This window comes from Ostrinia nubilalis, chromosome Z (genome assembly GCF_963855985.1).
Source record: "Ostrinia nubilalis chromosome Z, ilOstNubi1.1, whole genome shotgun sequence".
In the NCBI taxonomy this organism is placed as follows: domain Eukaryota; kingdom Metazoa; phylum Arthropoda; class Insecta; order Lepidoptera; family Crambidae; genus Ostrinia; species Ostrinia nubilalis.
This window is the reverse complement of record NC_087119.1, coordinates 26,965,238-26,982,252: the sequence shown is the minus strand read 5'-3', so window position 1 is coordinate 26,982,252 and position 17,015 is coordinate 26,965,238. Positions and strand designations below refer to the sequence as shown.

The 17,015-nt window shown below is 38.4% G+C and overlaps 1 protein-coding gene across 8 annotated transcripts in view; it reads left to right on the top strand.

Annotated features, from left to right (window-relative positions):
• LOC135086962 (protein NDRG3) overlaps positions 1–17,015 on the top strand; it is a 182,108-nt gene that overhangs the window by 46,763 nt on the left and 118,330 nt on the right. For all 8 annotated transcript variants that reach the window (XM_063981808.1, XM_063981802.1, XM_063981806.1 and 5 more), the window contains one exon: positions 4,494–4,669. In XM_063981808.1, the coding sequence (XP_063837878.1) occupies positions 4,494–4,669 (176 nt within the window). The remainder of the gene's footprint in view (positions 1–4,493; positions 4,670–17,015) is intronic.

Here is a 17,015-nt window from a genome sequence, read left to right as displayed (position 1 = left end):
GGCGTAGTTCTAAACGCACTCGTTATTGCTAGGCATGCAGTTCTTTGCAATTTGCCCAGTGCCGTTCTGCACGTCTGTAACCTAATTCTAGGCCACCAGACAATGCTGCCATAAAGTATTATTGGTCTCACCATAGTTATATAGATCCACCTCATCACTCTGGGACTAAGTCCCCATGTCTTCCCGTATGCACCACGACACATTCCCAGCACTCTCATAGCCTTAGCTATGACCGTATCTTGGTGTTTACGCCATGTAAGTTCCTTATCTAGGATTACCCCTAGATATTTCACTTCATTGGTCCAGGTTATCTGTTTACCATAAAGGTAGAGATGTCCTAGCCCTGTTGTATTTCTCATTTTTGTAAATGCAATAGCATTCGTTTTTCCCGGATTCACCGAGAGGTGGTTTTTGTCACACCACTCTTCCAGTGTGTTGAGGGCTCTTTGCATGATGTCTGTCACAATAGTTGGGAACTTGCCCCTTACCATAATTACCAAATCATCTGCATATCCAACCGTGTAGAGTGGTCCTTTGTTAAGTTTCACAAGTAGTGAGTCCACGACCAGGCTCCATAGCAAGGGTGAGAGTACCCCCCCTTGCGGGCAGCCCTTGACAGTCCTTACACTCATGCACTCTCCTTGCAGTTCTGATTGAATAATCCTGCCTTTAAGCATACAGTCTATCCACCGGCATAGAGGTAGTGGTACCCCGTGGTCAGAAGCAGCAGCTCCTATAGAGACGAAGGTAGTGCGGTCAAATGCCCCCTCTATGTCGACAAATGTCCCAACAGTAACCTCCCTACTCTCAAGAGCCGCCTCCGCCCTGCCGGTTACATAGTGTAGCGCAGTTTCTGTAGATTTCCCTGCCTGGTATGCACATTGTAGCTCATGTAGAGGAAATCTTTTTAGTGGTCCTTGTCTTATGTACTTATCTACAAGTTTACGGTGCTGGTATCGGACTGCTTCGAAGGTCGCTGATTCGATCCCGGCAGACGGGTGGACTATTGTGGTGACTGGTAATTCCTAACACGAGCATATATTTTAGAGGAGCTAACGAGAGTATGTACTAAAGCAAGATTTAACTTATTTACGAACTTACACTATAGTAGTGACTAGTTCAAATATGTAGTTGTTTCGGTGGTCGTGCAAGTGTATAAATACGATGGGTCTATGTGCTAGTTCTATAACTGAGCAGCTATTTACTTTCACATATTCGTGACCATAATGAAAGCAAGACAATGCCTCGAAGGAGCTTTTGTACAGCTTGACCGTTTCGGCGCTATACGGGACGCATGCCCCGTTATATACGAGTATTGTGTTTCATTGTCCTACGCCCCTTATTGGATAGGAATTATTAGGTATGTGGAATGTAAGACGAGTGTGTAGGCGGCTCTATAAATAGTTGTGTGACTCTCAATCTATTGCAGTCTCTCGCAGTTTTACAACCATTACTGCGGCAAAACGAATCCCTGTCATAACCGTTTTTATGAGCTTATAATGGATTCACATATTATCATATTGAAAGCTATTGTGAATGATGACTTGACCAATTGAGCCTCTGGTTTGTCGTCTCCGTTATACTCCAAGCATAGTTTTTAGTTTTCACCCTAGCACTATCAAGATCATTATCATTAGTCTCACTGGAGCGTCTCTAATTTGCCAGAGGCCTGGCCTCAACTCTTCACGCTAGCCAGACGGTTTGAGGAGACCTGATCTTCGCATATTTGTGCCTTTGCCGATAAACCGACGGTTCTTCCCTCGGCAGACGTAATTCATAATTAATGTGGTTTGGACAAATAAAGCATTGTTTAAGGGCCTGCGGTGAAAGCCTTCGCGCCCTAATGACCAACAAGAAATTGGTTCCCCACCTGCCTTTATGACGAGGGGCTAGTTAGACCGAGGCGGAGAGACGGGAACAATCTTTGACAAATATCGTCGCGGTCGGGTCGGGCTTAGTTTGGAACTAGCGGTGAATCTATTATCTAAGCAAATCTTCATTGTTGTTCTAGGTCAGCGGTTCCCAAACTTATTTTGTCTACTGCCCACTTTGAGAATAAATTCTTTTTAGCGCCCCCATTTGTAGTCGAGAGTCGAGTGCTCCTAGTAAATGACGCCTCCCAAGCCTCTACACAACGTCCCGATTTTTTTCTGGGTCTCTTACCGCCCTCCTTTAAGCCTGCAGCGCCCACAAGGGGGCGTTATCGCCCACTTTGGGAAATACTGTTCTAGGTGTAGAGAACGATTTTTTCAGCTAAACGACATTAGGTTGCGATTTTATAAACCCATAGAAGAGTTTTAAGTAATAATTTTCTTGAAACAATGAGAGACAAAAGCGGATGCATTGGTGAGTGTTTGACCTTTTGGTCTTTTTAGCGCAATAAAACAGATCTTTTTAAAATTATACAACAACTGAAAGGGTTTACTTAGTTATCGCGATACGTGTTATTTAACAGTAAATGGTACAGAACTCCAATTAAACTACTCACTTAACTTAAATATGTAACTTCAAGTTCATGGCAAGCAATAAAGATATATATTACAATGATAAATGTAGCTGTTAAAACAGCACCTTTTTTCCTGTTGAAGGTGTTGAAAGTAATGCTTTATGTACCTTTTGTTTTCTTATATATAATTATACATTTCCATCTATTTAATGGTTATGTTACAGGAAATGTATGAAATCCGTCATTGTATACAATTCCTAGGAATTGTGTACAAGTCCTAAAATCACCCGGAAATGTGTGATGTAAATTATATTAGACACATTTCCTAGGAAATTTACACATTTCCTAAACAGCAATCGGAAATGTAATTAAGATTTCAATGAATACGCGTGAACATGTGGTGCGAGGGGAGGATATTGCATCATCCGATTACGCGGGGTCTCTATCGAATCGCCAAATTTTTTGTACGCCTAGTTGTCTATGGCACACAAATTTTAAGCCTAAAATGTTTTTACACAAAATTATTTATATTACGCCATTTTTTTTTCTCCGAAACTTAAATCACGGCGCTACCGCGCCGCGGCAGCTGTGTATGTATAAGGTCGCAAGTCTAACCTAACCTAACCGAGACTTTGTAATCCAGCTACAGGAGTACTAAAACCTTCATGCCAATAATATTTTAATAAAAGAGATGTTAAAATTAGGGATTTAAAATACTTCAGCGTAATATGCGTGATGCGGAAAGAAAGTTAGATATGCCAATAAATTTAGGCAAATATTTATTTCGGCCAAAGTATAATAGTGCGAAAACAACTGTCAGGCTAAACAATAATATTATGAGTTAAAAGTACCTAAGGGCCCATTGGCCACCACATTTGGTTTGACTAAATGAAATTTTAGGCGTACCGAGGGGCACCCGATCACGCGACCGCGCTTGTGCCGCTTAGTTTTATACATTTCCTAATACAATATTGGAAATCTATAAAATTCCTAGGAAAAGTATACATTTCCTAGGATAAGTGCGTATTAAAAAATCTCTGAAGCAATTTTTTATACATTTCCTAAATAGCTTCGGAATTGTATACATTTCCTAGGAATAGTATACAATTCCTAGAATTCATACATTTCCTGTAACAGTTATACATAGCTTCATAAAATATTATAACGTTAACTGTTAGGTGATAAATAATACGGCGGCTTACTATAATAATGATTCATAGTGTTCTACTGCTATTATTACCACATATTATTATGTAGTCGTACCTGGCATCAGGTTACGCACCTATTATGATATCAGGTGATAGGATTGGGCACATATTACGCTAATTATCGTGGATTCCAATCCCTGTAATCCAATAGGTTTATTCATTAGCTAATTGTGTTTATTGTAACTTGATTTGTAGATAAAATTAACCAAACAATTAATCGAGTATGTCAAAGACAATCTTCGTAACTTGTTTCAGAACATGTGATCGCATCGCATTCGCAAAAACCATAATGTTTGCCAATACATACATGCTGTAAGAGAAAAGTTAACAAAAACAGCGAAATACTGAATAATTTCTGATTTTTTTACATTTTTCGTTTTTGTTATATGTGCCAAAGAATTTGAATGAAAAAGAACTAATTAGACAGGCTGAGTTGCACCACCTAACTTTAACGGTAAATTTAACGATAACCGGTGTTTTTTGTCAAAGATTTTTGACGTTCAAAAGTTAAAGTAAGATTGTGCGACCCAGCTTTAAACTTTTTCTTACGGCCTGTACGGTTAATCCGCGCACGAGTTGAATGCAGATCTCCAAACTGCATCCAACACGCACAAACTCTTTCAACACCGACCAATATCTCTATAGTTCCAAAATACTGAACTGTCCTATCGATGACATTGACAGTGGGGCGCCACCGTCAATACCGGATCGATTTTTCCCGTTCCGATTTTTGCCATGTTGGAAACCATATAGTTGAACGATGGTAGCGCCCCCCTGTCATTGAGTTTGGTGGGACAGTTCAGCGTGGGTCATCTATAACAGTCGTTGTCATTCGGCAGCATGGACGACATCGAGCTGAAGAACATCCAGCTGGTGTTCCCTTCGGCGCGGCGCTTCAGCGACGGCGCGTGCGCCGAGACGCGCGTGCGCACCGACCGCGGCGAGCTGTGCGTCGCCGTGCAAGGCGACCGCGCCAAGCCCGCCATACTCACCTACCACGATCTGGGGCTCAACTGTAAGTAAAAATAGAAAACCTTTATTTGACACAAGATAAATAACAGATTTAAGCTGTACAAATAAAATGATTGACGGTATTTTGTGCCAAAAAGGCGCCCGCTCAGCATTAAGCATTACAGAGACACGCGTGCATACTGCCTGCGCGCATACGCTGGTTTTCAGCGGGTGCCTCTCCAGCCATTATCCGTTTAGTACTAAACACAAAACACAAAATTATACACTGACAGTTAATGACATAAGTATTGCATGATAACTTGACTTAAGGCCCTATGTCCCCTAGATGAGGCAGAGGGTGTCCACAACAGTCCTCCATCGCGTTCGGTCTTGAGCTTCGCGTTTGATCTCGAGGTCTTGCCGATTTTCTTCGCCTCGTCTGCTACCGTGCGCTGCCAAGTTTGCTTGGGGCGACCATGTTGGCGTGATAAACTACTCTTTATTTACTAAAACTGTATTGTGTTTGTGCACAGCTGACAGGTTACAAGAGTTTGAGTTGTGTTCAGCTTCTAGAACGTACCTACGATCATTGAAAATCTCCCTCTGAACACGTGGTCCGACTGCTTTGTCCGACTAATCGGACCACGTGAACTTTTTTTTCCTGTTGGTTCGATTAAGGAGTCGGACTATCAAGACTTTCTGTTCTTAAGGTTACATGGTCCGACATTTAACCGCCCAACCAATTTGAAAGAAAGAAAGATACATTTATTATTTCATTAACTCAACACTTTTTAATGAAGAATGTTCACTAATTTTGTTTTTTAGCTTTCTGTATTCTCTGTTAAAAATAAAAAAATACACGTGAAAGAATTATTTCGATACGTCAATTAGTTTCCAAGATATTGAATTTTAAAAGTGCGGGCGGCGGCCAGCCCGCCATTTTATGCGCGTGACGTCATATTACAGTGACTGGCTCATATTTGTATGGGTGGAATCTTGCAAGCTGCATTAAAACCCACTTCCAGGCAACCGATTAAGCTGAAATTTCGCAAACACATGTGATTTGGATGACCATGCAATATTATGATGACATGGAGCTGATCTGATGATGGAGCTGGAAGGTGGCCATAGGAACTCTATAATAAAACGACTTAAATCCATCGAGTTTGGGCTCGTTCGTTTTGTATTGGTGAGTACTTTAATTCTATATAGTAATCAGGGTCTAATGATGGAGCTGGAAGGTAATTCGCAATAAAACGACACAATCGCATCAAGTTTGGGTTTAGTTCAATTTTAATTTCTGTGATGGGTCTGGGTGTTAATATGTATAATAAGTTTGTATTTACAAAAAAAAAATGTATTTAAGTATGTTTATATCCGTTTTCTAGTGAACGGACACTGTGAATGTACGTCACGCGGGACTCAATATTTAAGCGAACTTTGAATGCCTATAAAATCATAACTACTGGGTATTTTTGCATGAAATAAAAACTAATGTATTTGTAAATGTAAAAGCTTAACTGTAACATAGGTTTCAAGTGATTTTGCATACCTAGTAACATTCTAAATTGCATTTTCTTAATTGAAAAACTATAACAGACCTATTCCTTTTAGTTCAAATCAAAGTTTAACTGAGTTGAACTTTCAGGAAAAAAAATCATATCAATCATATCATAATCATAGTTTTCATATTTTTTCTAGAAATTTGAAATAAACGGAATATATTTTCCTAAAAATTCAACTATAATAAATCTATTGAATATTTTTGATTGATTTTTTAGGCTAGTTTCCTAAAAATGTTTTTAAGTCCGTCAATTTTATTATAAAAAAATATTGGACACGTATATTTTTAATTGTCAATCAAACAAATAATTACAAAGTTATAGTGCGTTGAAGTTCCGCGCGACGTCACAAAGTGCAGCACTTTTACGCACTCACTGACGTCACGGGCCTTTTCTTTAGAACTTTGGCACGCTTTATCTCTTTACATTTTCATTAGTTTTAAAAAGTGAAAAATAGGTGTCGAGTATTTTTTGATAAGCTAACTGACGGACTAATTAAAACTCTTGCTTTTTACCCAGGAAACATCCCTATTGAAAATGTGGAAAACAAATGAATACCTACATAACCTATCTATAATAATATAAACATTTAGGAAATGTTTATAAAAAAAATCCGTTTATTTCAACTTCCTTGAAAGATTACTTAAGAAAGTTGACTTTACGGTTTTTTTTCCTGAAAAGTTCAATTCAGTTGAACTAAAAGGAGGTCGTTTTACATTGACTGAAACAATCTTTAATTAAAATTATTTATACCTTTACATATTTGTATTAATTTATTCAAATCAATATTAATTTAAATTTATTATTATAAATTTATTTAATAGTGAACCTTTCCATGCCAAGCGTTCACGAGGAAGCTCTTGTTATTATAATGACCAAAGAGCATCGCATTGGTAGTTATAGGTGTACCAGAATCTCATGGCAAACAAAAATATTGGAAAAGTGTGTTTTTCATATGGCCATTGTCTATGGCTTTATTGTCACCTGTCAAAGTAAATCAAGAGATCTGTCAGCCGCTGCAGAAATTTTGTAATCTCTTCATGCCTATTTATTATTTTTGTGAAAAAGACGAAAAAACTCAAGCAAGTCATATTGTTTTCAAAGTGTATTGTAAAATAAGGCATAATTCAAAGTCAATCTTTGATTTTAAAGCGCGTCGTTGAGTTGACAGTAAGTTGGAGTGAAATGTTTTGATACTTACCTACTTTAGTTTATTACCTAATTGCATCAGAAGGAGGGTTATGTTTATTTGTATATTATTCTTACCTAATAGCTGCTTTATCGGTTTTCAGGTGTATTTCATGCATTGGTGCAGAGGAATGGTGAAAATGTTATGACCATGTAAAGAAAATTGAAAAAGATTTCATCAAGCAACTGAGTACCTAATTGAAATGCTGAAAAAGCGATTTATATTATATTAATACCTCTTTAACTTGATCATCTATTTGAAGAACAAGAAATGCAAGTGGAGTTCTTAGAATCGTTTTCTAGTTCTGAATGAAGTGATAAGTTATAAGTATGATGATACTTAATAAAATTATTTACAGTAATTATACGGTTTACTTATTTTTCAAGACATGTTCCTATGTTAAAAACCCGATGTATAACAACCTTCTTCATACACATACCTAAAATGTATAGGTAGGCATTCGTACTTCATGTTCATTAATATTAGTCATAAATAAAAATTTAACAGTATCAAGATCGTTTAATCCAATTTCCCCAGTATTGCACTCAACAAAGTTTATTTTCCCCATTTGCCATGAGATTCTGGTACACCTATAATACGAAATTGTCACGAGAAATAGTTTCCATGGATCGATTTTGTTGCATACCACCCTTAATTTATTTCAAGTCCGATTAGTCGGACGAAGTGGAATTGCGATTCCTTGTAGTCCGATTAATCGAACCAACAGGAAAAAAAAGTTCACGTGGTCCGATTAGTCGGACAAAGCAGTCGGACCACGTGTCCAGAGGGGAAAATCTGATAGCTATTATTTATTAACGCCACTCAAAGCGCCGCGTTGCTTAGACCGAGTGACATACGTGTCAAATGCTATTTAAGTTTAGGTACCCAAGGAGTTTGACAGTGACCAGACCCTTGATTTTTAAAATCAAATAACATAGGTACATTACCGATATCGTATCGTTAAATATTTTTGTGCAGTTTTTGATATCATAACTCATTCCTGATACAAAAAAAAAAACACAAAAATATAATTTGTACTGCACAAACCTCTACACACCTCTCCAATCAAGCAAACTTATATTGCTTGTATTTGTAATCCGCTGGACGGTGAACCCACAATAGTCCAGCGACGGAATTGAACTAGCGAATCGGCTGTCCGATACCGACACCGATTGGTTGTAGCTTCAAATTCATAGGTACGGCTTGTCGTTTGAGAATACAACCAGGTTAAGGCTTACACAAAGCTCCGGAACATTGAATGGTCTAAATATTGAAATTCCTCAATCAAAGGTTTATCTTCGCTTGGATTCAACTTTGGAGCGTCTTCTCAGAATACGAGCTTTAGTGGCGATTCAGTGTATAACTGGTATAACCGTCTAAGTTTAACCTACGTCCTAGCTAGAACCACAGTACACACACATGCCACTGTTAGCATCGGTGATCGGCGATTTTGCGATGGTACCTATCGATGCAGCATAGCGATTTTGCGACTTCATGAGTTCCGACGCGGTTTTACCGACTGCTGTCGCTGCATCGAGTTTCCGTAAAGTGACTCAATTGCCTCGTTTGGCGTTTTTAAGTGTACGATGTGAAATGTTTTGTCGCTGCATTCGATTTCTAAAAAGCAGCTAAATCGCCAATCGCCTATGCTAAAAGTGGCATGTGTGCTGTGGCTTTTAGCCTGTGTAGATGTCTATAGTCTTGTCAAGTGTATTACATTCCGTGATCACCCATATGCCACCACAGGGGCTCAAAGCCGGAGATTACGTATAGGGTATTGCAATTATATTGTGTGCAGTGTGTTGTGCAAGCGACGCGTGTACGCTGCAGGTTATGGAATAAGGCTTTCATTGCAAATGGGAACATTAATTTGTCGTTCGCGTCTTTGAATAAACAATAACTATGTTGTTTGAGTTGTAGTGAAACGTGTGATTAACGGGTATACTACAAGTAACAACATCAAAGTTACAAGACAACAATCTATAGACTATCAGTCTAATAAAAATGTGTAGAAAAACCTACGTATCTACTAACTAATTCGCAAACAAAAAACAATCAGCAAATCCATAGGTTATAGAAATTGGGTCTCAAATATTTTTACCACTGCATCACTTACTGTAATTGATCGTAGAATGATCAGTCTTCATAATTATACAACTTGACCTGCTTTTCGTTTCCAATGAACTAGGTCTTTGTTATCTATGCGTAAAGCATTTTTAAAACTGGTTGATGATAGCTGCACCTATGATAAAAATGCATTTGTCTGTACACGTCTGAGATTGACCGCGTAAACGCAGCGTGCCACGGGCCGGAGCCCGCACATTTCGGCTTAATCAGGATGCTAATTTAGTTAATCACGCGTGAGCAATTAACGCCTCTGCCATAAGCGTGAAATTGGGAATGTTCCCCATACCAACACAAGATGTTTTGACGCAGGAGGGCCGTAGAGTTATTAGAAAGACAAAATATGGTGCAAAGAGAAAACCTTTTATGATAAACTTCGTCATCATCATCATCTCAGCCATAAGACGTCCACTGCTGAACATAGGCATCCCCCAATACTTTACATGTTTCCCGGTTAGTAGCGACCTGCGTCCAGCGACTTCCTGCTACCTTTATGATGTCGTCAGTCCACCTTGTCCCACGCTGCGTTTTCCGTTACGCGGCCTCCACTCCAGAACCTTGCTGCCTCAAATATATACTGAATAGTAATTAGTGAGTATGATTAGGTACTCTTGGGGCGACATATGATACGCCACTACAAACTAGTGTACCAACAGATGGCGCTGTTACGACTTCACTATGGCATATACGATACCACCGCGCGTACAATCCTGCATCGCGGTGTCGGAGTTTTCTACCCTGCCCAGCATATAATATAGGAAAACCAACATGGTGCAAAATGGGGTCCCCGAGCACAATATCCGCTTGGAATTCTTTCCAACTAACACCTTAGCTTCTTTATTGTGGTCAATCCTTCGAATCCCATAGGTACTCTAGATCTTATATGAACTACTCGTATACGGATAACGGTTTCAGCCAAGAAATAGGCTACTTTACTTACTCTCTTTTACCTACTTAGAAAGTATGTAATAATGAAAATCCTGTGGAAATCCTTGAGGGAGGGAGGCCTTTGTCCAGAAGTGGACGTCTTTCGGCTGAAACGAACGAACGAATAATGAAAAGAAAGAGGTGAGAAGAAATTAGACGTAAGAGTAGGTACTTCTTCGTTTCGGTCGAAGGACGGACCGTTAGTGCTATCCAGTCAGGGATCTCATGAAGTCTGACAACTTTCTTTATACTTAACTCCCTTTAGAGTAAAAAATAAAAATGAATTCCTGGGGTTACCGTATCAACGTACAATGTGTCGTAATGTACGACATTAATGTGTCTGCTGGCAGAGTACCGCGCTCACAGCTACGTCATGTCATTGTGAAATGTGTACGGGCTCTTTTCCAATCGCATTATCAGTTTTGAGGGTTTCTTTAATTAATTAGTATTAACATTAACGTTGAATTCTGCATAATGCAGACATTTTTGGTTTCATAACCAATAAGTCTAGGTGCGCAAGGCGAATGACATGCACTGTGAGGATTGTACGCAATTACACTTTCGTGTGAAATCGTGTGTATATCTCTACTGCGCGATTTGTCTCATCCTACTGAAAAATGTCCTTGACATACCACACATTTATAGTTGATTAACGCCCGTATTCACAAACGATGCTTGCTTAAGTGAAGCAGCTTATCGAACGCAGTGAAACTGATCACTTCACAAAACTCATTTCAGACGTTTCGTAAGAACCTGAAAGATATTTATTTATTTTCTCCACCGTATATCAAAGACGCATATTATTTCGACATAAAATAATTTCGTTTTCATATAGATTAAAGGAAAGAAATGGGTTGTCAATAAGAAGAAATACCCATCCCATTATTCTCGTTGGTAACATTAGACACCTGAGCTTTAATCAAATTTGGCGGCATTTGTGAATACGAATGCCTTTCACGCTAGTGTACAGTCGGCAACACAAATCGGCAGCCTTCCAGCCAAATAGGGTAGGTACATATTTATAACAAAGCTGCTTTTTAAATGAGGTTTCGGGTTTCGAAGTATCGACCACTATAAGGAAGTTAAGATGCAATTGATTCCTTCCGAGCGGGTGCTGTGCTCGGGGACCAAGGTCCAGTTATTACCATCTCGGTTTTCCAAATATACTCAGTCAGGGCGGAAAACTTCGATACCGCGATGCAGGTTTGTAGGCGCGGTGGCGTGTGCCATAGTAAGGTTGGTGTCAGCGCCATCTGTTGGTTGTTGGCTGTAGTGGCGTGCCGATAGATGTCGCCACATATCTTAATCTCTTGTCAAACGACGGTAAATTCTATGAAACAGATAAATTAAATATATTTACTCGTTAATAAATACTGAGAGACAATGTCCCTGGATATAAGTCGTTGACTGCTGAGACACTAGACATAATAGATTGTTCGAGGCTCACCGGTGATCCGCGTGGCGCATAACGCTTTAATCTCGTCCTTCAGAGTAAGTGAAATGATGTTGCCACCACTTAGACGGTTCAGAGTCTCTATAAATGTAAATGTTTATTTAGTGCGCAGACTGTAGTAGAGCCAATACCTGTCACACTAGTGCAGACAGTCGCGTTATCAGGCGGCTCGTAAATATTTATAGTGCGTGTGTTTACTGCTATCGCTCCGCGGGTTAACGGCGTCTACCTTCAGCTGAAGACAAATTGATATTTGCCTTCCTATAAAACATCCAGGCGAATTGCTTGCTTTACAGCCTTCGGGAATAGCCTGAAAGATTCATTATTTAGACGGGTGACACTGCTGACTAAATTTAATTTAGTTTAGTTAAAACTCCCCGTTTTATGTATGGACTACATCGTTATGGGTTTACATTACCTACGGGACTATTCCCACCTCTCGTTCCCACCACTGCAACTCCTGTGTAGCTAGGTCTACAGCTTGACTGCCAATAAAAGCCTCCTTTACATTACCTCTGTAACTCGTAACTACTAAACATCTCCTTTTTTGCTAGCTAAAAATATACCTACTTCCAGTTCTGACATTGGAAAATGGGACCGCCCTAAATGGCCGTGCTATTTATAGTCATCATGATTGAAAGGACATTGACCAAACGCGGGCCCAAATTGTGTAACGACCCACGTATAAAACAAACAGTTTAGAACCTTAATGTTGCTTAGATAAGCAAATCAAAGGCATTTTGTAAAAATATGTATGGTGTATTGTTTAAAACCTATTTATGTTTATTTTTAGGAAAAAATCCTGTTCATCCTGAAATTGTACTTTAAGTTCCAATAAAGCTTAAAAATTAAGCACATAGGTGTTTTACATTTTATGTCTCGTTTCGTACAATCGTGTGATTTGTGTCTATGAATTTATTGGTATAAGATTTACATCGGTTTTACCAGCCTTTAGTGTTCCGCGATCTCAGACCGCGATGCATTGTGTCAAACCTAATACCGGGTGGTTGCTGTGCTCAAGGTTGCGTTCGGTGCCCGCCGGGGGCACTGCGGTGCTATTCGTCACGAACCGATGTCTTATTCGTTGAATCGGCGCCAACTCGTTAACTCGGCGTTATACAAGTGTTTGCCGACGGTTAACTCTAACTTTGTTTGCTGAAACGGAGAAGATATAATTAAAGTTTGGTTAATGCGGTAATAAGTTTGCACAGCAATAGGCACGTTGGTAAAATAAATAGAAGATTAAATGGACTGTGGAATGATTTAAATGTAGCTTATTTATAGTCTACTTACATTAGCGATTCGACGCGTAATTTGAATTGTAAATAAAATTAATATTTTTACTTATGTTGGCGGTCTAGAAGTTCTGGAAAGCGATATGTCAACAGTAGTTTCAGTAGTTTCATCTTGAACTTAAGTAACTCTTTCCAAGGAAAGAGCTTAAGTATGAATGCACTGCACATAATAATGAGAGGATAAATCGTTCCACTCTTTTAGCTGAGCGAGACGAGCTGAGCTGAAAGAGCTGTACAGGGTGAGCGACTTGCAATTTTAACCCTCAATTGATAAGCATCATTGAGGTCATGAACACCATCGCGCTCCTTGGAAGGGCTTATGTAAAAGTGCGGACTACAATTAATATTGTGAGAATATTTTTCATTTTGTTTTTTAATCGTAGAATACATTAATTTTAAATTCTTGTAAAATATGACACCACGTTTTATTTTTTGCTACTAAAGTTTTTAAAACTTTAATATCTGCGCCACCCTGTATTCGAAGCAGCTCGAACCGACAATATCCGCTTTTAAGCGGCTGCGGGAAACTCAAACAATTTCCCGACACAACGCCACGCTTTATTGCATACTAGGAGCCGCCCTGGCTTCGCTCGCATATTACAAGACATGCTGGATTATTTGTTAGTTCCTCTACCTAATCTTTCTACTAGTTGCGCTTTTATACTAGAACGTCCTGACTTTGCTCTCAGTTTCAATATTTTCAGTTTAGGAGGTATCGTAGATCACAAGATGTAAGCTAAGTTAACTAATAAATATCGATCAAGACATTAGTGTTTGGATAAATGAGGTAAGGGCTAATTCCTCAATATCTAGTTACTTTTTACTCAAATAATTTAGTGCAAACGCAATAACAAAAATACAAAACCCTACTTTATCATAAGTGAAACCGTTTGAAATTGTTTAAATGAAAAAGTCAGAAGAACTAGCCCCCTTCTTGCAATTAATTGGATTCCTTATAAGAGTGTTCTCCATAAACATTGCCGTCCTCGTATCGCTTTATGCGGGTGGTACTCAGGAATTCCCCCAATTTAATATCAGCGGCTTAGACTGTGTGTTGTCAGTCACGGCACTGACAAGTGTACAAAACTTCGAGCTGTATGCGTAAGAGATTAAATAAAACCATTATTAAAATTTCTTTGCGAATAGAGTCGCTTCTCAAACTAAATTTTTAAATAAACAACTTGAAAAAATCGAACTGCCTAAGGCGGGTCTAAGTAAGTCCAGTGTCTAAGTAGCTCAGTTGGAAGAGCAGACGGCCGGCAAGCGGAAGGTCGCTGGTTCGGTCCCAGCTTAGGCAGTTCGATTTTTTCAAGTTGTTTATTTAAAAATAAATAAAACCATATTTTATTTCCATGCAAAAAAGTTCCATTTACGTTTACAGATTAGGTTTGTTAAGCGTAAGAGTTATCCAATGTCATAAAAGCTATAATTTCATCCAAATCTCACCAGAGGTAAAGCAGGCTAATCTGGCCAGATTACGGTTGCGAATTCGAAGCTTAATGCTGAACGATTGCTGCACGATTGGCAGCCGCACTGTAATTGAATTGCAGCGAACGTTTCGCAGTCGCGTGAACCGCTGACCGAGTTTCAAGATTGGGTGTCAAACTGATATATCAATAACCACTCGTTAACATAATTTTCCGCGGTTAACCACGTGGTGAAGCTCGCCTGAAATGAAAGTATTGTCTGCTCCGCATTGATTTGGATTCTGGTTGGATTTTTATAGGCTAGACCGCTACCAAAATTTGGAAATCATTAGAAAAGGCTATGTTCAGCAATGATGATAATGATGAGATTGCACAATATAAACAGACTCATTTGCAAGTTTAGTTCTTTTACAAATGTTCTAATTGAACTTCAGAGATCAAACTGTACTCTTCAGGTTCCCACTTCCCACCCCTAGCAGTCCGACCGGCAATGTTCCGTCGAGGCTGACGTCGGATCACCGTTAATTCCCCATGTTTGATCTTGCCCGGACCAATATTTGATCGCGACATAATAACCGGCTGAAATATGAATCTAAACTGTTTATTTTCCTAAAAAAATATCCTTAAGAAAAAGCTGATGCGAATTTTTCATTTCTAATTACGGAGAAAATGGTCCAATAAGGATTTTTTCAAATATTGAAGTTACCAGTTAAGAAAGATTATATCAGTACCTATTTAATTTTAGATTCTTTAACTCTTTTCTTGGTGCACTTGTTTTGCACAGTTATACGAACAAACAAACGTCGAGTCTAAACTTAACGAGCTCACCGTTAACCCCGTTATACGACTATTTTACTTCTTATTGTGTTTTTTGAGGTTTTAATGCTCGACTTATTAATGTTGAGCTTCATGCGTTAACCACATGCAACCTAAAGATATAATTGGACAAACGTATCACAGTAATTTAGTTGATGTTAAGTATTACAGTTTATTCGAAAATATCTTTCACATTTGATTGTTAAACGGGTGTAAGTATTTGAATTATGAGTTGATGAAAAAAAATAGATACAGCCTTATTAAATTAGAAGCCTCTGTCTAATTCTGTAGATGGAAATGACATCGCTTCGTCAAACATGATTAAAAAATAACAAGATGTTGGGCCGTGGCAGTTATGCTTTAGGGTGGACCAGGGGGTAAATATAATCTGCCATATTTTATTTAAATGCAATTTAGGTAATTGTGGATGATTACTAACATTTTTGCTTGATGAATTAGGTGAATAAAACTGTAAGCAGGAAAAGTCCCATCGGCGATAAAGGTCACCTTAGAAAATTAGCTGTCTGTTTCTTGCATTTTGAGCTACCGCTTCCTCAAAAATAAATTGAGAACTGATCACGAAAGTAATGTGAGAAATAAATAAAATGTTATGAAATTAATAATGATGTAATTAATTCGCTATTGAATCTGTCACTTTTTTTTTCTCCATCGTTACTAAGAGCTAGCCACCCTCTAGCTAGGCGAGCTAAGTAAATATAATGTTCGTTGTAGATTCGATATCGAAATATTTTCACGCTGAGCTACTTTATACATACATAGTACAATCGGATACTTGTTAACTTCTTCTACAGGCACTGATTTGTTGTAACTTTTACCAGCTAGTTCCTAACAGCGGTTTCAGTGCTGTCGCATATTTATAGGGCGGGCGCAATCTGGAATCGGGAGCAACGCCGCGATAAAACCCCATTTAAATTAGTCTTAAATTGGAGAAACTCGTAACAAAACTCCGTAATTGGCTGCCGGTACTTGAGAGCTGGTATTTATACGTTTGTATTAAACATTTACAGATTGAAGGATATAATAAGTCGGGCGGAAATTGAAAAATCAACATTTTAAAAAGTTTTTTGGTGAAGTTTATGCAGTGTTAAATTACCTATTAGTACTTGCGTACGCTCTTGGCCGATAGATTGGGTAGACATTTTGATAGAAAGTCATCGACTCTGATCAATATATCCTAATGAGTATTAAGAGGTTGGTACTATTTCATCATGAAGGTATCATTACGAGTACCTTACTAATGACATTTGAGAAAAGTTCTTTTATGATAATACTTTAGTTCTTTCTTCCTTTTGACCCGCATAAGCGGTATTTTAACATACTATACAGTGTGAGTCACGTTAAAGTGTACATATGAAAATAGATGAAACTAGACCTATTTTTATCGACAAAAAAGAGGTCAAAAAATTTTTGAGATTTTTTTTTAATTTTTTATAGAATTTTTTTTCTTCAAATTACTTATTGTAAAGAAAACGTAATAACTTTTAAACTAGGCGGTATATCCTGATAAAATAAAAACAGTAATAATGCTAAATAACAGGCGATACTAAAAAAATACATAAAATACACAAAAAATGCCAACAAATAATAAAAAATGAC